At 35.6% G+C, this 25,606-nt stretch overlaps 1 protein-coding gene across 1 annotated transcript; it reads right to left on the bottom strand.

Moving 5' to 3' along the window:
* Positions 1-1,176: 1,176 nt before the first annotated feature.
* Positions 1,177-23,751, bottom strand: LOC311279388 (FERM domain-containing protein 6). Its single transcript, XM_084390843.1, has 14 exons — positions 23,664-23,751; positions 12,919-13,094; positions 12,614-12,704; positions 10,488-10,567; positions 10,063-10,139; positions 8,664-8,847; positions 8,166-8,321; positions 7,189-7,254; positions 5,285-5,353; positions 4,983-5,157; positions 3,721-3,981; positions 3,035-3,166; positions 1,859-1,926; positions 1,177-1,779 (listed from the first exon to the last, which is right to left on the bottom strand). The coding sequence occupies exons 2-14, from the start codon at positions 12,994-12,996 to the stop codon at positions 1,528-1,530; spliced, it is 1,689 nt and encodes a 562-aa protein (XP_084246969.1). The 5' UTR covers positions 12,997-13,094; positions 23,664-23,751; the 3' UTR covers positions 1,177-1,527.
* Positions 23,752-25,606: the final 1,855 nt, after the last annotated feature.

Here is a 25,606-nt window from a genome sequence, read left to right as displayed (position 1 = left end):
GTGTAACTGGGGGAAAACTTGACAGATTCCAGCTAAGTTTAGTTATACTATTCATTCTCAGTGTTTTTCCTTTCACTGTGTGTTTACAAGATGAAGAAATGACACCTATCACTATGTACACAACCTCTGAGGGCTTGATGTGCATTTTGTAATGATCAAAATCAAACAAACATTGATCTATATATACAGCGAAATAATCTTTGTTTATATCGTTACAGAAGTTCATCTCAGATCTGCATTACTTGGATAGGAAAATAACATAACCTATTAAACCAATGGTTAGATCTGGCAAAAAACACACATGGAATATTTTGGTTTGACCTTTTAACTTTCTTTTCTAATCCTGATTATTGGTTTGAGCGGGTTCACACATGCTTTGTAATTTGGGAACATGAGTATTGTCTGTACACAATGGTTCTTTGAAACAGGAGATCAGGCGGTGCAAGTTCAGTGTCTTTGAATGATGGAGCAAGATTAGCGTGACTCAAAATGCAGTAGAAAAACTCTTGTGTCATAATTTGATATTAACCACTGCACTGTTGTACATGGCTGAATGAGTTTATGTATTGACAGAAATGACGCACCAGTAAAAATCTACAACATTAAGGGAATCTCTGGCCAGACAAACTCCAAGTTACAAGTGTTTATTTAAAGCCACCAAGAAATCAAAATTGTTTAATTGAATTTTTTTTATATTTTTTTTTATTTGTGTGCCCTTGTAATCTTTAATCATAATAAATTCCCCTCCCTCTTGCAGCGGAATCTCTTCTCTTCTCTGATGATGTGTTTGCTGGCGTGAGGGCGGGACAACCTGTCAGTCACATGAAATCGACCAATAGCAAACCACAACCATCCAACGATCCAATCAATACGCAACAGAAAAAATCAAGTCCCGCCCTACATTTTTATTTCGTTTGAGAAGCCGTTTGACTCTGATATACGTCACAATGGGGAAGAAAAGACTATCGCAACTTTCGTTTCATGCCGACTTCAAAGGAAGGTATAAGATTTCCTTTTAGAGAACTGGTTATTCTGGCAGCTTCTGTCCGTATTAATTCAGCTCCTCCACACACTTTGTAGCATAACTGTTACACTATGTCTTAACAAGGTGTGTCCACGACGAAAGTCCACAATGGGAGGGGCTTCTTTTTGCTCAGTGTGGTTACGACCATTTCGAATTTACATGGAAGAAATATATTTTTTATCATTAGTTGTTTTTTTGCATCACGCCTTTATAGGACACAGTGTTAGTGCCGTAATGCCTTGCTCGTTGTAAGATTATCCATTAACAAATTCTGTACAAAGTTCAACCAAAAATTCTGCATGTATAATTTGTAAAACAACCCACGATGGTTCATATTTCCCTGCTGTTGAACAGCATAGAAAACACATTTAAGTGTATGGCTGTTTTGATGAAAGTCCTGTTGAAAATGTGTCCTGTTAATGCTTCTGTTTTCTTTTCATTTTGCTGTCCAGTTTAATGGCATGAACAGGAAGACAACAGAAAGCTGCAGTCTTCTCAGTGTCTTATAGAAGAAGCTCCAGCAGCTGGTTATCGTCCAGCAGGTCCAGAGATACACAGTTCGTGGAGCGCTGGACACAGAAAGTAGTTTTGTCTGGACATGGGCTGGTCGTGGTGTGTGGGAGCCCAAACGTGTAGCTGAGGGAGGTGTCTGGAACCGATGCCGTTCCCAGCGGGAGAAGAGGGGGATACAGTCGCACGTCGTCCAGGCTCAGACTGTAGCGGTCGGCCGGGTTACGAGTCTTCTGATTCGAAACCTGCAGTGGGTGATGAGAGCAATTACTGTAGTGACATGATGAAAGAATGAAAAGAGAAAGATGGGAGAAGACAGGATACCTGTTTCGTGCCATCTGGATCACAAAGGTCCGTTTGGACGTCGCTTGTAACTGAACTCATTTGCAGACCTGGAAACAGAAGTTACAGGATGAGATTATATTTATATTCAAAGTATTGATATACAGTATGTACAACTAAAAACTGTCAAAAAGGGTAACTGAATTTACACTTTAAGGCTTAATGCACAGATCTGACATTTTGACACATTGATTTTTGGTCGATGTCAAGTCAAGTCACCATTTATATAGCGCTTTTAACAATACATATTGTTTCAAAGTAGCTTTACAGTGATAATAGGAAATTAATGGAACAGAGGTTGTTTTGGTGTTGTAAAAATCATTCGTTATTAATTTAGGGGCCGCTTACACGACACCGTTTTAACTGAAAACAGAAGTTGTACAAGCAAAATTTAAGGGTCTATACGATTTTTTAATTTTTTTTAAAGAACAGACATTAAAGACATTAAAATTGATCAAATTAAGTGACAGTAAATAAAATTTTTCAAATAAATTCTCAAATAATCCAGAAAAAAAAGTATCACGGCAATTTCCACAAAAATATTAAGCAGCACAACTGTTTTCAACATTGATAATAATGAGAAATGTTTCATGATCACTTGGTTTGAGACTTCATTCAAAAATATATATTAAAAAAATTGTAACGACCCCAAACTTTTGAACTGTAGTGTACATACAAATTGAAAGACAAAAAACAAACAGTGCTCCCTAAACTGATTTACACCATGCTACCAGTGGATCATAAAAGTATTTCGTCCATCTTTTAGAGCGTCTGGCTTCCAATTCAACCCATGAATAAATAAAGGACACTCCAGGACTACAAGGAAGGGTTATTGTAATAAGCAGTTTGACATACAGATGCGAGGGTCTCAATAAACTAACTAAATAAAATGTAATGAATTATATGATCAATATGTTATCATTATATAATTACATTAATCTTGCACTAATCACTCACTTGCCAGTAGTGTTTTGCATGGACTCCCTACATGATTTACACATTTCCTATGCATTCAGTAACTTCACCAGGGCATATGTTGAAAACGAAGAGAATTGGAGTGAATCGGAATCAGATGGAATGATGTAGATCAGATGATCAGAAGTCAGCTTGGATGCATTGGATTTAGAACCCCATATGAAATTGTGTGTTTTTTATCACCTTTAAACTCTTTTTCTGATTGGATGGTAGGACAGTCGACAGACACGCCCTCCAGTAGCTCAGCCAGTCGCAAGATATCCACAGGGTCGTCCACAGAAACCTCCCCGGGCTCCTTCACCATCTCCTGCAAATCTACATTCAGATTTCATCACAAACTGTCCGTCTAGCTTAAACTGTGCTTAACCTAAAGATTTAGAAACACTCTCACTGTCAGTGAGAACGTGACATCTTAAGAGAATGAAAACAATGACTTGCACGCCAAGCAAATAGACTAAATAACTTCACAACAACATGTCTTTCCAGCATTACATATGTGAGGAATCCCAGCAATGCCCATCTGTCAGCAGACCATGTCAAACTGATGAGAGTGACATTTTATTCTGTTGCAAAACAACCACAAAGTAGGCATGTGCCCAAAGCCTAAATCCAAATTGTAAAATGTGTGGTCAGTAACGCTACGCCCTATGCACAGAGTATGCGTGAATTGGAAAGTGAGAGTAAAAAGCGAGTGCGCATTCAAAAGCAACTCCAATAACCCATATATTGATAGCGACTCCATGATGCCACCAAAATTATATACAATATAATTACCCAACTATATAATTGAGAGACAACGCCATTCCTCTCATCTCATTTTTTTATTTTTTATCAACATGTCACTTTAGGGTGACATGTTTGACCCTCACCTTCCTCCTGCCACTCGTCTTCATCAGTCCGAGCTTTGCTGCTTGTGTCGATCCCAGAGGAGCCGTGACTGACGGCGGAGATGAAAGACTTCTCCTTCTCCTCCATGGAAACCATCTCTACGGAGACGCTGCGTTGCCTGGTGTCCGCCTCAATGCCAGAGCTGCTGGTGGAGTGTCGAGACAGACGGGGACTGCCCTCGCTGCACGGCTGATCCAGGTCTAGCTCATCGCTGATGTACGATTCACGATACCTCTTCTTCTCTGCAACCCAAGAGGGAGAAAAACAAATCGTCAAAAACAGCCTGACATGGTAAAACAGTTCTGTGATGATTCTCACAAACCAGTCAAGAACATATCTGGGCCTGATTTCAACAGAATTAAAGGGAAAAAATTACAATCAAGAAGCCGGAAGTGACTGTGTCAAGGAAAAAGAATATTAATGAATAAACTATATTTTGTGTTCTGAAAATTAAACCTATTTTTTTCCCATAACTATTTTCCACGTCCATTAAGATTTTTTTTTGTATTATGACATTATTTTACTGACAACTTTTCTTCAATACTCATTACTATAATCAAAAAAGAAAATAAAGACATTATTAAAATTGTGAAGTAATTATGTGTTATGGTACTATATTGCAGCAAAAATAAATACATACAATTAATGTATTACAGTAATGAGAATGCTTACACACACACACACACGAAAAGTAAAACGTTCAGACTCCAGATGTACTTCAGTGATGTCAACTGGGGAAATGTGCTATAATCATCATCAAAAATACTGTGGCAATGCAAAACCTCATTTATGAACCTAAAAATGCTTCATATTCTATGTATAAAATATAATTAGATTTTTTCCCCTTTTGATTTTGGTCTGAAATGTGACAAATGTTTTTGTGAGAATAATCTTGGACAAAATCTTGGACAAAAAAACTCCACTGAGAAGAAATACAAAACTAAATCATACTATAACGACCCGTTCACACCAAGAACGATAACTATAAAGATAACTATATTAGTTTCCACACCAGCGGACGACATCGTTCTGTTAATTCTAACCATGCACTGTAGTTTTATCGTCTGCTGCTTTAAATGCTCAAGCTCTTTAACGCAGGATGGATTCTGATTCTGATTTATCGTTCATCAGCTGGAAAAACAATAGTTCTGAAAGTGATTCCAACAATATAGTAATATCTTTATCTTTATCTTTATTGTCCTTGGGCCATAATTAGTGAGAAGAATATTGTGTGGACACACACCCTCTGTCTCCTCTAGCTGGCGCAGGTGTTTGAGCGAAGGTTGCAAGCTGAGATACAATCGGTGACAGGAGCTCAGATGCAGCAGCAGATGTCGAGAACGAAAAGCCGAACCCGTGTAGTACACCAGCTTCCTCGCTGAGGGCAAACCATCCGGCTGGATCTCAAACTTCTTCCCCTGTGCAGAGAGCAGAAGAGAGAACTCTGTATACGTAAAGTAACTTTTAACATCAGAGCAGATGTTCAAGCACCACAATCCATAATAATGACATAATAATGAAACAAGTAGTAACATTAAATGTTACCAGAAAGGTGAGTCTTCCCACGTGAAACCAGGGGAAATCATACAGCAGATCACGCATATTGTTCACCTCCTGCAAAATAAAACAAGGCCACCTGTCAAGTGAAATGGAATACTCTGGAAACACGAGAATTGTAAGAAAATTAAATGGTTCAGATTCTGATTTCACTAAATGGTTCAGGTTCCTTATGATTTCAATGCTGATTCTTTTAGTACTTAGTACACTGATTTAAGCCTTTATTACACATTAGGGGTTGAACGACTTCAGAGATTTGTTAAATAGACATTTATGTGATTAAAGTTGAGTTGACGTCGACTAGTCACTGATGATGTCATTAATGAACAAATAAGTCTGGACTTCGAGCTCAGACTCGAACGCCTTGTGCACATCTATGGCATATGACACATTGCTGCCTACTATTGCTCCTACGTAATAGCTTATAACAGTTATTTTGCCTTTGGGTCGTTATATTTCGCACAGATTTTGCTCATTTTAAGTCAGATACAGATAAAGTAGCACAGTAAAGATTATATGTATATGAATGCATTAGTAAGAGAGCGATTGTGTGTAAATTAATTATACCTGGCAGCATCTCTCGACTAATAGTGAAGCTGTGGGTTTAGTAACTAAGAAATATAGGCTAGAACTTTTCAGTTTCTAAGCTATTTTATTGATAAGTCACAGAACAGTGTTGAAAATATATTTCTGCGCTACTGAATGTTTCTGTTTCAGAACAGCTACTGTCTGTATGTGTGCGTTACAATGCAGCAGCGCATTCGTTTAGAACGGCAAATAACTTAAGTGTACAATAAGCTGATTAAAATGTGCATTCGCCCAATCAATTTTGATGGTATAATCAAACATATCTTGTGTAACGCTCTCGGAGTATCCATTTCTTTCTCATTTTAACTGTTGGAAACGGTGTGTAAAAGTGGACTTCAAATATTTCTTATCCAGTTGCGCCCTCTATAGGCCATGATCAGCGACTAGCCAACGTCAAGCTTAAAGCGTCACAAATCATGGCAGAGCATTAAACTTGTCTATTCGACTACTCTGTGCAACCCCTAGTACAAATACAATTTTTATAGAATTTTATCATTTGTTATTCTATTACAAATAATTTTCAGACCATTCCAACAGGAATGTTTTTTTGAAAATGAAACTTTCTGACCAACAATGAGATCTCCCAACCCTACTTGCCACAAATATACAAACATGTATACACTAACCTCCCACTATGGACTAAATGTGTTAGATCATATGTAATATAGGCTTATTTGGCAGTGTGAGAAAGACATTTAATATAAATCCTGTTTTTTTTATCAAAGCAGAAGGGGAACCCATTTAAAGGTTGGGGTCAGGGCCTCAACACACTGGGTCTTTGATCTCTTAAACACAGGGCCCTTAGTTTAATCCAACCCCAGACGCTTTAGCAGGCAGATCAGAGGATTCAAGGGAAAGGCATGCACTCCAAATCCCTGTTTATGGACTGAACCGTCAAATATATGCATTCCAGTCAGGCCTTTCTGGAGAGCTCTATCATTGTGATTGGCACCGGCTCAAAGAGAAAACACAGGACTGCAATGAATCACAGAATGATGCACAACAAAGCAGGGCATTCAAATGTGTTTTGCAGCGAAAAGAGGTCTATTTCAGACTTAAACTATTTCAGGTGACATGCAACAAACACTGCTGAAATGTTGGTGCATCCAGTCTTTCCCCTGTTTTTAGTGGCAAGACTTATTATTTTTACTGTTAAAACATCTCATATGTGGTCAGAAAGCTATGGCCATTTGTGCAAAAACACAGAGGCAGTTCCATTCAAAATACAGCCACTCAATGACCTCCAACGATATAATCTTGTGAATGCTGCATAACGAACACACATAAGCGCCACAAAAGCACACCTGATACACTTGCATTCCTCGAAGAGTCAGTCCAAGGAGAGCTGAGCCTTTCTCTTCTTTCTTGTCCTTCAGGAAAGAGACATAGGCTGATTAACACACATCAAAACATTGAACATACTATAAATATTATAAAAGATCAATAATTTAACGAAATATGAAACAGTGTTAATATTAAATATTAATACAATTAGTCAAATCTATATAATTATATATTCTAATATAAAATAACAAATATTCTGATATATTTATTGTATACTACTTTTATAGTTTAAAGTTTAGGGTCAGTAAGATTATTATAATTTTTTTTACATTTTTGAAAGATGTCTCTTATACTCACCAAGGCTAAATTACAGTAAAAATAGTCAAATATAAATTATGAAATATTTTTTATATATTTTAAAATGTAATTTATTCCTGTGATGGCAAAGTTAAATTTTCAGCATCATTACTCCAGTCTTTAGTGTCACATGATCCTTCAGAAATCATTATAATATGCTGATCTGCTGCTCAAGAAACATTTCTTATTATTATCAATGTAAAAAAAAACAAAAAAACAGTTGTCTTAATATTTTTGTGGAAACCATGATAAAAGTAGTCATTTCTTTTCTTTTTTTTATTTGAATGGTAGTGTATAGTGTATTTTCACAGTTCATAATGTATCATTTATGCCCCTTTAATTGCAAATTAAAAATTGGAATTGCAAAACCAATAACTGCTGTCAAACAGTTGGTTTTACTCTTGGTTTTACATTGCTTGGATGAACAGGCAGTTCTGCCCCAAACTCACAAAACTTGAGATAATGTTGCAATATCACTCAAACAAGCACACTGCAATTCCTTTGGTTCCACTTTACAGAAATGACTTCACTTTCAACCTCCACTTTGATGAAGACATTTTTCAAATCCTCCCTACATACCACAGCTGAGAAGGTCTTGACCTACAGCAAGACATTCTGATAACCATGCATGACCTCTGACCTTCTGTAGGCGATAAAAGGTGACTGGGACATCCTCCAGGCGGCAGGATTCTCTGATAAAGAGCAGGATAGCGTCACGAGAGGACATCCCCCACAGCTCTTTATGAACCTTGGGCCCGTGACACAGCAGGTAGTCAATGCCACGCTTCGCAATTATCTGTAAGAGATCAGACACGGGACATGCGTGATTATGAAACGAGTGTGGGCTCTCACCATGCTTTATTAGTTTTACAAAAACTTTAATCAAACCCCTGCTGTAAAAAAAACAACATGAAAAGATTGGTGCTTGTCAAAAAATGCTTGTCAACCAGCATGGTCTTTCAGGTCCAAGAAATGATTGCTAGTTAAAAAGTTGTTTAATTAAGAAGCCTGGTGGGACATCAGCATACCAGCATCCAAAATACAACATATGCTAACTAAACTTAAAAACAAAGTAAGCGCCACCTGCTTGAATGCAAATGTATGTGATTGTACTTTAGACACTCTAATGAAGATTTACCCAGGGTGGAAAGTATTCTTTGGGCTGGAAATACATAGCGTGTCCGTGACTGAGGTGGTCAGAGCGTTCGGCCTGTAAGGCGTATCCTGCCAGCTGGAAATACACTTCCTCCTGCTGTCTGCATTCTGAGCGCAGGACACGTTCCCGCAGGTCATAGTAGTACAGTTTTCTCGCTTTACGCTCACTGAGAACACAGAAAAAAAGGAAGAAAAAATAAATAAACAACACAATAACCAACTGAACATCAGATATTCATTTGTTTTAGCAATAATTATTTTTATGTTATAGATAACTGATATTATGATGAATGTTATACTGTGTATGCTTTTGCATGTTTTAAAAAATATCAGATATAAGAGACATCACATGCTAGAAAAGCAGTAAAATCAAGCATCATACAGCAGAAAAGATGGTTAGTTGGCTAAGGGGTTAGTATTTTGACAACATGGTAGAAAAAATTGTATACTTTATATTAATAAATAATATAAAATGTCTACTGATGGTAAGTAATCAATATAATGATCAATATTATAAAAAAATGCCACACTGAAACTGATAAACCACTAATATACACTACCAATACTTTTATTCAGCAAGGAGACATTGATGATCAAAGTTGATCAAAAGTAACAGTAAAGACATTTATAATGTTACAAAAGATTTCTAAGATGTTTGGCACTTTTCATTCATCAGAGAATCTTTGGAATGATATCAGAATATTATAATGATTTCTGAAGGATCATGTGACAAGACTGGAGTAATGATGCTGAAAATTCAGCTTTGCCATCACAGGAATACATTTTAAAATACATTCAAATAAAAAACAGTTATTTGTCATTTAAAATTGTAATAATATTTCACAATATTACTGTTTTTACTGAATTTTTGATTCAATAAATGCTGCCTTGGTGAGCATAAACGACTATTTAAAGACTAGAGCATAAAGACTAATATTTAACAAAAAATCTTACCAACCCTACACTTGAACGGTAGTGCATTACAAGATTACAAATCTTTAGGAGAACTATCAACTTCAATATAAGCATGCAAGACTAAATATGACACATACAAATTAATTTAAAGAGGAATTTAATAAAAGACTATCCACACAGTCTTCAAAATCCTCCACGTTGCCATTTTCCACATGACATAAAACCTGAAGCTAAATTCAGTTTCATTATGAGCAGTTTTCAATTACACCACACCCAAATGAGGGGGACAACTTGCCCTGCCTAACAATAATAAAAAAGCTTTCAAAGACAAACCACATAAAAGCCAAGATCACAAGCCCACTCAAACTGGCCTCACCCCCCTGGTGGATTAAACCTAATGAAGGAAAGAGGCCAAGGAGAGGGTTCCTCCCTTCAAACGTTGGGGAATCTCTAAGCCTGTGTCTTACCAGATGAGTCTGCCATTCTCCACGTAGTACTGGACCTTCAGACAGAGCAGGGGAGGGATTGACCTCCTCAGCGACCCCTGCAGAGAGAAAGAACAGGCTTGACTAGGTTACTGTGGCAACCCCCTCATTATGAAGTCACTCCCACATCCCGAATGGCCAACTAGTGTTTCTCTTTACTGTAACCGCGCTGATGACCACAGGGAACATGGAACAAATGGTACAGTAATAATGTGATGGAAACAAATGGTAATATCACAGCACATTGATGAACCAAGGCACTTGCAAGAATACCATGATACTACCATGATGGTATTGCCATGGGACCTGATACTTTCTAGTGCTTTTTTATAGTGATTTTGGTGTTAATAGACATGAATTCCAGAGTAAATGATGTCCATTTAGGAGCAGGACCGTGATATGCTCACCTTCCCCGAGTCCTGTTTCCACTCCTTGGGGAAATACTTGGCAAGTTTCTCTTCCAAGTCCAGAAAGATGTGCTCATTGTCTGAAACAGCCCAGAAAGGACACACAGGAAACAAGCGTAAATGCTCTCGCCGTGCAAACAATGGCATCATGAATTCATGCATGAAATCTGCCCAACAATGACCTCAATTAGGGAGACGACTGGAATGAAAAGACCCGTTCAGCCATTGGTGAACGCACGGCCCGGTATGCAACAGCCCTAACCGCAGACAAAACTTACCGCAGTAAAAACTAGCAGTCTCATGCCAAAGCAATCGCGAGTGCAAAAGAATTCCAGCGCTTTGAGTAAATCGTGTAAACACTTCTAAAAGGGAGCTTGTGCAAGAATGGAATTAAGATGGTTCAAATAAATGTCACAATGGAAAAATGAAAGGAGATTTAGCTAAGACCAATAAATCAATGTTTTTTTTTTCCAAAGAGTTAAGAACCAACATTTCTAGCACATCCTTTTCATTTGAGTAGTCCGTGTGATTTATTCGATTTGCCAATGTGACCTCATTAGTATTTGTAGGAATGTGTACGTAGAAATCAAGCACACATACATTATCAAACACTGAAATGTACAATATCAATGCACTGATATAATCTAAAATGCAAATGATAACACTTTACACTAAATTTCAATTTGTTAACATTACATAAAGTTATATGTATTATTTATATAAAGAACATGTATTATTATTATTATTATTTAATATATTTGTAAAATAAGTAAGTATTTTATTAAAAAAATATTGGTAACACTTTACAATAAGGTTTCATTAGTTAGCATTTAACTACATTGGTTAACGAACTTATAATGAACTGCACTTCTTCAGCATTTATTAATCTTTGTTAATGTTAATTTCAACATTTACTAATACATTATTAAAATCAAAAGTTGTATTTGTTCAAATTAGTTAATGCACTGTGAACTAACACAAACAAACAATGAACAGCTAGATTTGTATTATTAATTAATGTTAACAAAGATAAACAAATACAGTAACAAATGTATTGTTCGTGGTTAGTTCATGTTAGTTAATTAATACATTAACTAATGTTAACAAATGAAATTAATTGTAAAGTGTTACCAAAATATTTGTAGCATAAATTATCCTAAATATATTTATATTCTATTATTGTCCTCAATATTTGTTTTATTATGAATGATTATGAATATAATCTAAATATATATTTTATTTTATTTTTGTATATTTTAATTATGAATTATTTTATTTAAATGATAAATTACGAGAATTCAGAGTATCCGTGCTAAGTTTAACTTAAATGATGTCAATACATTGTGATATTGTATGTTTCCAAAATGTACGTGTACACTTTAGGTAAGAGAGACGAATGAGCGCAAGTTCACATTCCATTCAGTTTATCCATCCTTTATCACTGCTAACTTCACATCGCTAACTCCCTCGCCACATGACTCAAACTCGTTCTGACTCATTGTCTATCTAGCTGAGGTTCATCTCAACAAGGTTGTGACCCTGCTAAATGCTCAGCCAATTTCTACTGCTCTCTCCCGCTGCCTCTCTGTCCTGAACTGGTGAATCATGGTGAATTCCAGGCTTAAAGTTAATATACCTCGGTTTCAGGCCTCAGGGGTCACCGGCCCTCAAATACACAAAAACAAAGACACTCTTGTCCGAGAGGAGAGTGACACAACATCATAAAAAGGTATTCAAGAGGATGGAATGAGGCTTTTGAATAAGGGGTTGGAAAAGAGAGCAAAAAGAGACTGAATGATTAGATCTTAATAGAGAAAGCCTTAACGGAATTGCAAAACAACTGGAAAATGTTAAATGCAACATTAGTTTTAAACAGATTTAATTTATATTTCCCTGGGAATAAGGTTAGGGTGTTTAACCCTTCTGAAGACTGTCATTAAGCTGCATTATATCCATTGCTAGAATGGGCAAAACCCAGAAGGCCTTGGGATGTAAGCTTTTGCATTTGAAAGCATTCAGTGAAAGACTCTACTTTGGTTTACATTTACATTTGCAGTACATACAATACAAATACACATTTCTACTGAGACTGACATACACTTTAACTGGAAAGCATCAATCCTTACTTTTAACTAAAGTCAATCCAAAGTAGTGCAGCTCTTTAACCCCGAGAAGCTCGCAGACACGTTGAAACACTTCTTGACCTGTTGCTTTCAGCTTGAAAGAAAAGAAAAAACTGATTTGACAGTGAATCTGACAGTGAATTTTACATAACATTACATTTTATGTTCAGTATATTACAATATAAAGCCTTGAGTAGGTTATTGCTTTCTTAACATTCATAGTGCATAGGTCAATGACAGATTCACATGCAAACATGAGGAAGACATGATCCAAATCAAAATAAGACCTATTACAAGAGCTTATTTACCCCCACTGTGATGTCCAATGTCTCCTTGGTGGGAAGAAGGACGCACACTGTCCTCTCTTGCTTGGAAGGGACAGACATCTCATCCACGTACACACATGCATGCACACACACACACTTGCCTCTTTTTAATCAAGATGTTTTGCTCTCACAGGTACTGGCTCCTTCATTTTGAAGATCTGCAGAAGAACACAAACAAACTTAATGAGGGATTTGCTATACGGTTGCTATTGTATTCCAAGTAACTAGGCCTATGTGGTTTCTAGAAAGTTATTGCCACAAGTTGCTATGATATTCTGATATATATATGGCTTGTATAGATATGGCAATGAAAGCCTATGGGATTTGTATGGCCATTTTATCGTCTGCCAGGTGAAAATCATACGTAAGATTGCTCTGAGAATTAAAAGCACACCTCTCGTCAACAAACTGCATGATTTGAAATATAAATCATGTCCATAGCAGTAGCACTACTACCAAGCAAAACAAAACTAACAATGACTAGCTCTATGATGAGATATCTGCTAATGTTCTTTTCTCATATTTTAAGACGCAAAACAAGACAAAAAAGGAAACACTGAGGTAAATAAAATGTCTAGACAGGTTTTGTCCTGCTCTCATATTTCATGCAAACTTGACCCCCACTTCAGCCATGCAATAAAAGCTCATTACATTGCACAATCCGCCCAGTCAAGTCAGATTACATAAACATGCAATTATGTAATAATTAAATTAACGCCAAACTCGTAAACAATGAGTCTCGCCGATCCTGTAGTGAATATTATTGGGTGATGTTATCGTGTTTGTGGAGCTTCACGTTTCCTGCTATAGTGAGTTTCACAGTGTACATAAGCTCACCTGTGAAAACATTACAGGCCGCCGCTGCATTCCTCACATTATTTGCCAAATTCCACCTGCTCCGATTTTTACTGAACCGAAAAACCTCAACATTGTGCTGTGGATACACAACTAACCCTACTCTTCCATTTGCTCCCATTCTACAATGCTGTATGGTAACCCACAAAAACTTAAAATGTATGAATGTAATTGCAATAAATGGCATATCCAACCAATTGGCATCTGTAAACAAATTATGCTAAAGATTTTTTCAAAAACCATGCATTTTTGTGATTACTTTTAACCAACTGGTCTTAAGATTTTCACACGTTTAAGTTCAAATATATCATATATAGTATTAATGTATACTATATGTCCCAACTGTATACATACATCTCTGGATATTCATTAGCCATTGGCTGTTATTATGCGGTTTCTCTCTCACACTGGGTTTACTGGGCACGTTTTACCTTCAGGTGATTCAGAGCATGACAGTCACACCTGTGAATCAAGACACATAAACTAGGCTACAGTAACTGTTAACCACTACAGCCTCAGGGGAATCCAGCTGCTAGTCTTGACTTCTTTAGTTTGATTCATGGGTTTTGTCTCATTTCTATACATGGCATCCAGTGAAAAAAAAAAGCTTTTAGTCTTCCTGAAAGTCAAATATAATGGAAGCACAGTTGAAGACTTGATAAATGGATAGTTCACCCAAAAATATTCTGTCATTTATTCACCCTAATGTCGTTACAAACCTGTTTGACTTTTTCTTCTGTGTTACACTAAAGGAATGTTAGGCAGAGGGACAGTCACCTTTTCTTTTATTTCTTCTTTTTTTCTCCACACAATGACAGTGAATGATTTGTTCTGCCTTAAATCTCTTTTTGTGTTTCACAGAAGAAAGACACTTTTGACTTACTGACAACAAACAAACATTAAATTAACTACACACCTCTAATGATGTAATTAGAAGATATAATAGACACAATAAATGTACACTACCGTTCAAAAGTTTGGGGTCAGTAAGAATTTTAATTTTATTTTTGGGGGAAAGAAATAAAATAAATCAATACTTTTATTCATCAAGGATGAGTTAAACTGATCAAAAGTTACAGTAAAGACATTTATAATGTTAGAAAATATTCTATTTTAAATAAATGCTGTTCTTTTGAACTTTCTATTCATCAAAGAATTGTGAAAAACTGTTTTCAACATTGATAATAATAATGAATGTTTCTTGAGCATCAAATCATCATATTAGAATGATTTCTGAAGGATCATGTGACACTGAAGACTGGAGTAATGATGCTGAAAATTCAGCTTTGATCACAGGAATAAATCACACTTAACTATATATTCACATAGAAAACAGCTGTTTTAAATTGGAATAATATTTCACAATATTACTGTTTTTGTTTGTATTTTTAATCAAATAAATGCAGCCTTGGTGAGCAGAAGATACTTCTTTTAAAAACATTAAAAATCTTACTGACCCCAAACTTTTGAACGGTAGTGTATATAGATAGACTATAATGTCGTCCAGGCCAACGTACAATTTGGAATTATTTTGATCAATTAACAGAAGCACTATATCTCCCTTGTGTTAGTTCAAAATTGACCAAAATAATTTACACAACTTTTTATTTACAGAAAATGTACACAAAATATTTTATACACACACACACACACACATATATATATATATTCATTCAAAATCATTTGTGGGGGTAAATTAATTAAAAATCTTTTTTTTTTTATTAGCCTAGAGCTGAATTTTTCAATTGCTAGGGATGCTCTGATCGATCGGCCACAGATTGGTATCAGCCGATAATCACGTTGTATGACTCGATCGGTAGTCACTAAATTTGGCCGATCTCATGAACCGATCGCAATTTGATGACATAAAACCGTAAAAAGTTGCCACCGAAGGCAGCGCATGTAAACAGTAGACAGATGAGGCTTTGGCGCCACATTCTGCTTTGTAACTTCATGAAACATTAGCTAGTATTAGGATCTCTGGTATGGTGGGTACACTGTAAACCCTAACGCTCAAAATAATTTATTGGTTTGAGTAGGACAAACTTAAATTAAACTAATTAGTTCAGTCAAATTAACTTTTATGAGTATTTAGCACTTTCTTTTTCTTTCAAGTTCACAGAACTGATATATTTTAAGTAAACTGACCTGTTTCATTGTTTTGAGTTTTATGAAATTATTTATTTTAATTTAGACGAACTTAAGTTTAACTGAAACGGCTGGGATGTCTATTTCCCAGCATGCTTTGCCGATGGCACTCGAAAGGGAGAGTAAATGCTAAAATTAAGTGTAATATAATGTGGTTTTTTTGTGTAAGATTAATGTTAAGTGTGAGATTTAGTAGTGATTAATGTTTTGTTATGCTAATTTAGAAGAATTTCTGTTAATGTTGGCTTTAGGATAGTTACGTGGTAACTAGTGGTGCATGCAGCTTGATTTGAGAGCAAATAATCCCTTTATATTGTTGCGCTCATACAGCAAGTGCTTCTGTATAACATATTATTGCTAATATGTTAGCAAATTAGTATGTTAGCAGATTAGCTTTTTAAAGCTAACTAAGTTTATACTAATAAAAGTGTTCACATTGAGATTACATGAAAGTTTTAAGTTAATTGTATGAATTAATGTACTCATACATTTTAATTGTTCTTAACTTGAAATGTTTAAGTACAAAATAAAAATCTGCTAGTTCTGCTTACTTAAAATTTGAATTTCAGAACGTAAAAAATTTGAGGCAATTGATTGCCTTAAATGTTTTGAGTTCTGCCAACTTATTCGGGTTTACAGTGTACCTCATAGATTTAAGTTATATTAACTGAATGGAATTAGTACTATTAACTTTATTTACCCAAGTTATCCTAACAATAAGTTATTGAGTTACTTGGACACAAATCACAAAAAATTGTTTGAGTTAATAAACTTAAATGATTTAAGGCAATCGGTTTCCTCAAACGGTTTGAGTTGAACTAACTCTTTCTCAACTTTTACAGTGTAGGGACAGTGTCGAGACCAACCGGACACTGTTTTACAGCTGGGGCCAAAGAATAGGAGCGCACTGCTGAAAGAGCGCTGCAAGATCATCACTCATCAACTCACCCAGGATCTTATTACTTGTTACTTATTATGTACTTATTAATATTGTAATGCTTTATTCTGTTGTGTTTACCCATGTGGGCTAAGTAGTTTTTATGTTCAATATAACACTCAAATCACTTGTTTGGAGAGGTTTTTGGACTTGTGATAAAAAGGCTACCGTGGTTTCAATCCAGATAACTGTGAACAAGCCCACACTTGATTTGTTCAAATAGTCATCATGTCAAGCATGAATAATAACAAAATATATCAATAAATTGCATCACTTTTTCTGGGGTTTTCTCAGCAGTGTTGTAACATAAGAACCGCCAAACATAATCAATTTTTTTTTCAAAAATTGAAAGGTTGTCTGTCAAGTACAATACCACCATGTACTTGATGTTAAATCTTTTTTTGTAGAGTTATAAGCCATTACTTTTAAGTTTGCCATTTGAAATCATGTGAAATCATTAAAAATGCCTTCAGGGTGTAAGGGGTTAACGACAGTGACAGTAAACAGAGAGCTTATATATCACTTAATATACAGCTTGAATGATCGGGATTCGTATCAGCCGATCATGATGACTAGAAAACAGTAGTAGGTATTGGCTGCAAAAATCCTGATCGGAGCATCCCTATGCTGGAGTTTTAACCATAATGTAACTATGAAAGTTGTTTTGTTGAAATTTTGTTGTATGACATATATGCTGAACACCTGAGTTAACTGTGGTGGCCTTTTAAAATCAGAAAATCACAAAAACGTTTAAAAATCCCACAAAACCAAATGTATAAGTATGAATGGTAACAAACCCAAGCACATCAAAAGCTGTAAGCACTGGCCTTGAAACAAACTTTAGACCATCTGGGGCGTACTTATTGTTGAGCCCTGTTATATTTACATCAGCACCAGACATTGTCAAAATGCCACTAATTTGAGAGGGTTTGCCAGTAAACACGTCTCCTGCCAAAGATTCAGTTGGTACAAATTCTCTACTGGGTGGGATTTAAGGGGGTTTATCTTTAAATCAATTAATCAGATTAAATGTGACCTGTCTCGAGACCTCTGCTCTGGGCCAGTCTAGATCTGAGTGTGCAAATGCAAGACCTCTTAAAGGAACAGTTCAGCCAAAAATGAAAATTCTGTCATCTATTTAAGCTCATGTTGTTCCTAACCAGGGATATTATTGTTAAATAAAAAAATAAAACTAATAATATATATATATATATATATTTAAAGGTACAATATGTAAGAATTTTGCATTAAAATATCCCATAATCTCAAGGCCAGTGTTATATATTTTGTTAAGTTGATTACTTACAATATCCCAAATGTTTCCAACTATTTTTAAATCGTGAGAAAATTGCGATTTTAACCAAGGAAACGGGGCGTTAGAGCAGGGGGGAGCTGGGAGTCGCCAGTCAATTGCGTCATATCCGCGTTACCCTCGGTTTCCGCTCGTACTGCGACGAGTCCTGGACAAATGCGGAAGTTGTAGTTGTAGCGTCTATCAAGCAACAAACGTTAGCTTGTTTCTTGCAGTCGTTATGGAACACATTTATTCTTTACCGATTGCAGCTGGTTCTGTCGACAAAGCATGCTTAATTTTATATTTTCCAAATGTAGCATTCGGTAATAGTTATGTTTATGTAAGGGAAGTATTATTGCTTTGATTTGTGTTTAGTTTATTGACATTGTTTATCACGTCTGGTGTTTATGGCCATGTAAATAAATATAGCATGTGTTATACATAAAGATTAATCAGTATTTTTGCAAATGAAGTGGGTATGTTCGAATGTACTTTTACAACAATTGTTTAGAACACGTAAAACTGCGCCGCGTTATCACAACAATGAATTCGACATACAGTAACATAACATCTATGATAACCAATTTAGTATTAAACCTTACTTTTCTTGCGGTTAATTCATTTTAATGAAATAAAAGTGTGATGAGGTTCAAGAGTCAGGAAGGAAGAAGACAGGGGTCGGTGTGACTGGGACTCGTACTTTATTAAAATAAAACAAAACAAACAAAAGTCGCACACAAAATTCTTGCATATTGTACCTTTAAATTCATTGAAATAAAGCTATTAGAAAAAAAAACTTTATTAATAAATATGTTTAAGTTGAGTTAAGTTTAAACAGGCTAAGTTTAAGCTCTAAAATTACTAACTGGAAATAAATAAATAATTAAATAAAACTGAAACAAAAAAATTAAACCTAAATAACAACATAACAAATCTAATAAAAATATAAATCAAAATATTAATACAAACTATAATAGTATATGAATCAAAACTAAAATAACAGTTCTAAACACTGCAAAAAAATAATACTGTAAAAATGCTCCTGTAAATTGGTTAACTTATATACGGTGAAAAACTGTAAATAGTTTAACATGTTACATGTGATTTTACCGTAAAATATTGTCAGTTTATGGCTTCTGGAAATAAAAACTATAATTTATGATAAAAAAAAAAAAACATTCCCAGAAGTCCCTTGTTTTAGGTAATGACACATCACATATGATTACATTTTTATAAATAATCTTGTCCTTTCTTATTGCTGTAATCAGTTGCGTACATTAGTGTGTTTTGTGTTACATTCAGTTATTTCGTTTTTTTGCGTTATTCTAGTGTCATGTGTGTCACCCTGATGGTGTTCTGTCTGTATGATCCTGTATTGACCATGTTTTATGAACAGTCCGCTCACAATGAACTCTGATTAGCATGTGGCTTTCTATTGTGCCACCTGTATTATTGTGGTGGTTATCAGAACATTTTAAGGTAAAAGGGCAGATTTTGGTATTTTAGAAGGTATATTAGCATTAGGTCTATAAATGAAATATACTGTTATACGTTGTACAATATGCAGGCATCCTGTAAAACCGGAAACACTGACACTTTATTTTTACAGTGAATTTCTGGCACAGCTGCCAGTTTTTAACGTGAATTTAACAGGGATTTTTTTACAGTTTGCCTTCCGACCATGCAACACAATTATGAAGACTGTGCTAGTCACTGTTCAATTCAATAACAAGCTTCAGTTTCAATCCTCAAAAAAGGATGCATTCGATCCAGTATCACATCAACAATCACATCAATCAATGCTACTGACTGTGCGTCAACTTGAAGTCAAAAGTTATTTTTTTTAAATGGGATTTTGGTTAAATGGCTGAAATAAGGTTTGTGGTGAACACAAGCTCAAGACACTTTAACGTTTTATTCAACGAAATAAAAAGCATCAGAATTACCCCACTCGTGATTTTTTGAAGCCGTGTCTTGAAAAAGGCGGTTGCTAACAAGTGGCTAAATGGGACTAGGCAGTCGGGAAAATTAAACGTCATCACGCTGAAAAGGTAAGACTGCTTTTACAGTCTCATTATGCTCATAATTGTGCTCTTATAAACTATTCTAACTCAAACGTTCTGGGAAAATGTTTTTAGATAAAAACTGAAAGAGTTGAAGCTATATTTAACTATATCATATTATTATAGAAACATACAGACATCTGGAGACAAAGCAGAAATGCTTCTGTTTGCGAAGAACAACTTGCCATTGATGTACGAGTGTGTGTGTGTTTTGAGAAATATCTTTATACTGCAAGGCTATATTTATTTTATTTTTATTTGTTATTTATATATTATTTTATTGCCATTACCTGTTTACAGAAGTTTAGTTTGCTAAATATATATATATATATATAAAAAAATGTTGGATATTGGATGTGAAAAGAAGGAAATGGTTCTTCCATAACACTGCACTTCAGATGTGTGTGAATTTCCCACGCCAGGAGTAATTTATATAGTTCTATGTTATAGTGATTATCTGTTCAGACATGTTCTATGTTCTATGCAAAATGTTCTATTAAAGAAAAGATAGAAAATATATTTGTGTGTGCTGTAAAGTGGTTACAAAAAATGAAATCGGAATCGGCTAAAATCGGTATCGGCAGGTCAAACTCAATAAAAATCGGAAATCGGAATCGGCCTAGAAAATTGTAATCAGTGCATCTCTACAATACGTCATTTCATGTTGAAGTTTTTTTGGCTAGTCAGTAAACGTAGATCGTAGCAGCAAACACACTGTAAGATCATCATGCTAAATTTCTGACACTGTCAGAAAATTATCGCAGGATATCTTTGGTAGCAAGACCGTGACAACGGCCGTCTTTGAACCTCTCTCACTGTATGACGTAGAACCACGACCATAGACATCACCACGATTGGTCATCTTTCGTCTGGGACAGCACAAAATCGTACAATATGTACTGGGCATCAAGCAGGGGTGCCCAATCTTCTTGGAGATCTTCCTGCCTGCAGGGTTCAGATCCAACCCTGATCCAACACACCCGTCTGTAATTATTAAGGGCTCGTGAGGATATTAGCTAGCTGGTTCAGTTGTGTTTGATCAGGGATGGAACTGAACTTTGCAGGAAGGTAGATCTACAGGAACAGGATTGGGTTGCATAATTACATGCAACCAAAATCCTAATCTTACCCTAAACCTATAATAAGTACATGTAGTTGCTTAATATTACTCAGTAAATATATAATTACACTGTAACAATGACACCTTAAGAACCACATCGTTCAATTTGTGAAGAAATCATTCAGACTGGTTTTGTGAACCAGATAAAATCAATTCAAAAGATTCACTGCATGATTCCTACGTCTTCCATGAACTAACATCAAGAAATGTAGTGAATAACTAAATAGCATCTGTTTATAAGTTATCGTAAGTCTTGCAAAAAAGCAACCAAGTCACAGTATTCACGATACTTCTGCATCGTTTTTGAAGCTTGAAAGCTTTGGTTTACGTTTATAGCAGTTTCAAGAAAAAGGGCATGGAAAATTCTTTAGAATTTCTCCTTTTGTGTTCGAAAATATGGAAAAAAAAGACACTCTAACCGTTTTGGAACAATAGTGTGAAAAAATTAAGAAAAATATTAGGGTAAATAAATGCATTTTCTCTCAATTTGATTTGATTCATTTTAAAGGGATACTCCACTTTAAAATGAACATTCTCTCATCATATACTCACCCTCATGTTGTTTCAAACCTGTATGAATTTCTTTCTTCTGCTGAACAGAAAGGAAGATATTTAGAAGAATGTAACCAGACAGTTTCTGGTCTCATTGACTTCCATAGTAGGAAAAAAATATACTATGGAAGTCAATGAGACCAGAAACTGTCTGGTTACTGATATTCTTCTAAATATCTTCCTTTCTGTTCAGCAGAAGAAAGAAATTCATAAAGGATTGAAACAACATGAGGGTGAGTATATGATGACAGAATTTTCATTTTAAAGTGGAGTATCCCTTTAAATATAGAACTGAATGTTTGTTTAGTTGAATATTGTCACACTAACACCAAACTTTCAGACGTGCACGTGCTCTGTGAGAACAACAACTGTAAATCAATCTTCAAGCGTGCATTTTTCAGACTGGAAAAGTCACTTATAAGGACTGATAAAGGAGGATCACTTGAGCCTCAAAGCAAGAATAAATCTTCAGCACAACCACGATGTTCCAAACACAACAGACTATGTGCTTAAGGAGTTTTCGTTCCCCTGTCGTGTCTCTGAACACCTCTGAAGAATTCCAGTGAAAACAGATGCAGTTAAGCCTCAGGGTAACAGGTTGCACTGCATGATGAGCTCGTTTGACAAGGAAAAAATGGAGGCCAGTGATGGTGTATTTAAGCAATACATCAGGCACTTCAAGCGAAATGAAGTTCCTCAAGAAACCTTGAGTTATTGCCCAATGGCAATCCCAAGGCTTCAACAACTACTAGGATCCGAGGACAAGTCAAAAGCCGGTTTTCCACCCACCTGTGGCTCTGGGGGGAAAAAAATCACTCATCTAGTCATGAACCATCATACCTCTCTGCCCGTTGAATGTGCATTCGTGTTTAGACTTGTCAGAGGGTGAGTCTGTTATATCCGCAATTAAATTCCAAACTGCTTTCCTTTCTGAACCGTTCACACAACAAAAGTTCAATTCAACTGCATTTGATGATATATATATATATATATATATATATATATATATATATATATATATATATATATATATATATATAATCTCCCCCCCCCCCCCCCCCATCTATGAACCATATTTAATCTTGTGCATTAAAACAAGCTCAATGTCTGTACTACAGTCCTCATACACCACAATCTCACCATTTATATGAAAGAACATGCAGTGCAACTTGATGGGTGAGAAAGTAACTGTAGATAGCAAGTTTCAAAATCACTTTCAGAAACAGAAATCAGCCTAACTTCCAGATTTAGAATAACAGAATTGATTTATCAAATGAAAAGTTAACCAAAGGTTCTGCACTTATTCTATATTACAAACAACAGTGGAGTGGTCTCTGTGGAAAGTTCAACTTTAAAGTTCATGTATAGAGAAAAATGCTCAATATTTACAAAAATGATCAGAAGATTAAGCTTATGATGGAGTGTTTGATTATAAATCAGTTTAAGTAGTATTAATATATTTGTAAAAAACAAAACAATAATGGAATATTTTGCAATACATTAGATCAAATCAACTTTAATGACTATTACGAAGAAAAGAAAAAACTTAATACGTGAAAAACGACCAGAAAATAAGGACTAGGCCTAGTTGTGGAATACTTTAGAAATACTGCAGAAGGGAAAACTCGTCAAAAAACTAATTAACAAACAAATTAATTAAAGGAGTCTATACAAATATATAAACTTAAATATACGTACTAGTCCATTAGACTTTCAAATACAAATGAATGCTTTTAGAAGACAGGTAAAAACACTTACCTCCTATAAAAATCCCGAGTGTATGTTTGTTTTGGGGGCTGAAGCTGTTATAGTAGAACTCACGTAAACACACGCGCGCGCGCTCACTGACTGACTGACTGATGAGAGAATCGGAGCAGTAGATCAGACTAAACCAAATTACCACTGCGAGGGGGGTGGTTTCATCATACCGCGCGAAAAATTAAAACATACATCACTACTGTTTTAAATACGTGGCATTTTGTCGTCGAAACCAATAAATACAAGGTAAAAATGTAATAGCGTGGGAAACCTGTAAAACTCTGATTGTCTGTGGTGATAACCTATAACACAGAACCCCCCTCCGCCCATTCATGAATATGTATGACCATCCTTTGAATTAATACACAACAATACTCTTAATGTGGGAATGTATCACTGTATCTTACTATGCTTTTTGTTGCTCTAATGGAAGAATGCATTAAAGCTTAAAGTGTAAAATGCATTACTTAGCCTAGTCTTGGTTTTACTACGAGCTTGTTTATTGGTCATGCATGAAGACCCTTGTAAAACGCATGTTGCGGAACTAGAAAAATTCACTATGGAAACAAAAGTTTCCTTCGAAATAAACAACAAAAAAGTTGATAATTATTGTTTTTATTCAGTAAAACTGCGGCAACGTGTTATTTAGACACCATTGTCAAACAAACAAACAATTAGGCTACATGAAAAATGTATATGGATCATTAAAACTTTCTTCACATGAAAATACTGTAATCCTGTAACATTATTAGTCGTAAAAATAATAAAATATGTATTTGATCATTTTAGGACTATGATGAGGTTGAAACCTGACATGGATCCTGAAACCTTCCAACCACAATCATAACAAATAAATAAATAATAACAAGGATAATTAAACATTTTACACACACACAAAAAAAGATCCTGAAACCTTCATATTTTCAAACAAACTAACTGACAAGATTCTGAAACTTTACATTGCTTGAAGGAGACCCCATATTATGATTTTACAACAGTAACAATATCTGCAGTAAATGCATTATTTTGGATGAAATTATGGTTATTTATAGTACTTCTATATAGTAATTTATGGTTACTTCCTCTTTCTTTACTTCTGCAGGGTTTCCTCTTCTTTGGGCAATAACATTCAACCTGCCTGGGTCAGATTAAATCCATAACAAGCAGATTACTAAATCAAGATCAGCATCATCCTGTCTGAGATTACATTAATTCAGGGCAGCGGAGACCACCGCCTTCCCATTATTATCCACCCAAACATCTGATCATACTGCAGAATAATGAATCAAACAGTCTCAAAGATTTAAATGACAGTGATTGACATTTTGGCAAGAAAATGGGAGTTTAATATGAGTTGTGTTTGTGTGTGGGGTAATTAGAGGTTTGTTAGAGGTCATGACAGGCCGTTAGGGATTATTCTCTGCATTCATTGTGCAAAAAAAAAAAAAAAAAGCTGTCCGCTGTCTGGACCATTTCAGCCTCTTAAGAGTCTTCAGGAAGAAAGCGGTGTGCTGTCTTCATCCGCTGACCCCTGCTCTGATCATATTCACATGACCTTCGATCTCTGTCCAGGTCGAGCTCCCACTGTTCCCTCTGTTTCTCGACCGCATGACATCATCCCGCAGCACCGTCCAGCCCTTGGAGAGGGAGTCCAGAGAACTGGGGGTGGTGCTGCTCAACAGCCTGCTTTCATTCAGGTCTTTAAGGTTTCCATGGTGACCCCCGCATTCCAAAGATCAGCTGGTTTCAAGAGGCCACATGCAACAACAAAAAAACAACACTAGGAGCTAAATAGAGGAAAGAAAACATTTCTATCACACAGGATCATTCCTAATCACTAATTATGAAGTTACTGACAATTAAGTTCTAGGGCTGTAATAGTTAACTGAAAATAAAATCATAAAAAACATTTTCATTAGGCTATACTTTTATTTCAGCTAAGG

This window comes from Rutilus rutilus, assembly GCF_951802725.1.
Source record: "Rutilus rutilus genome assembly, chromosome: 20".
Classification (NCBI taxonomy): domain Eukaryota; kingdom Metazoa; phylum Chordata; class Actinopteri; order Cypriniformes; family Leuciscidae; genus Rutilus; species Rutilus rutilus.
This window is presented reverse-complemented; position numbering and strand designations above follow the sequence as displayed.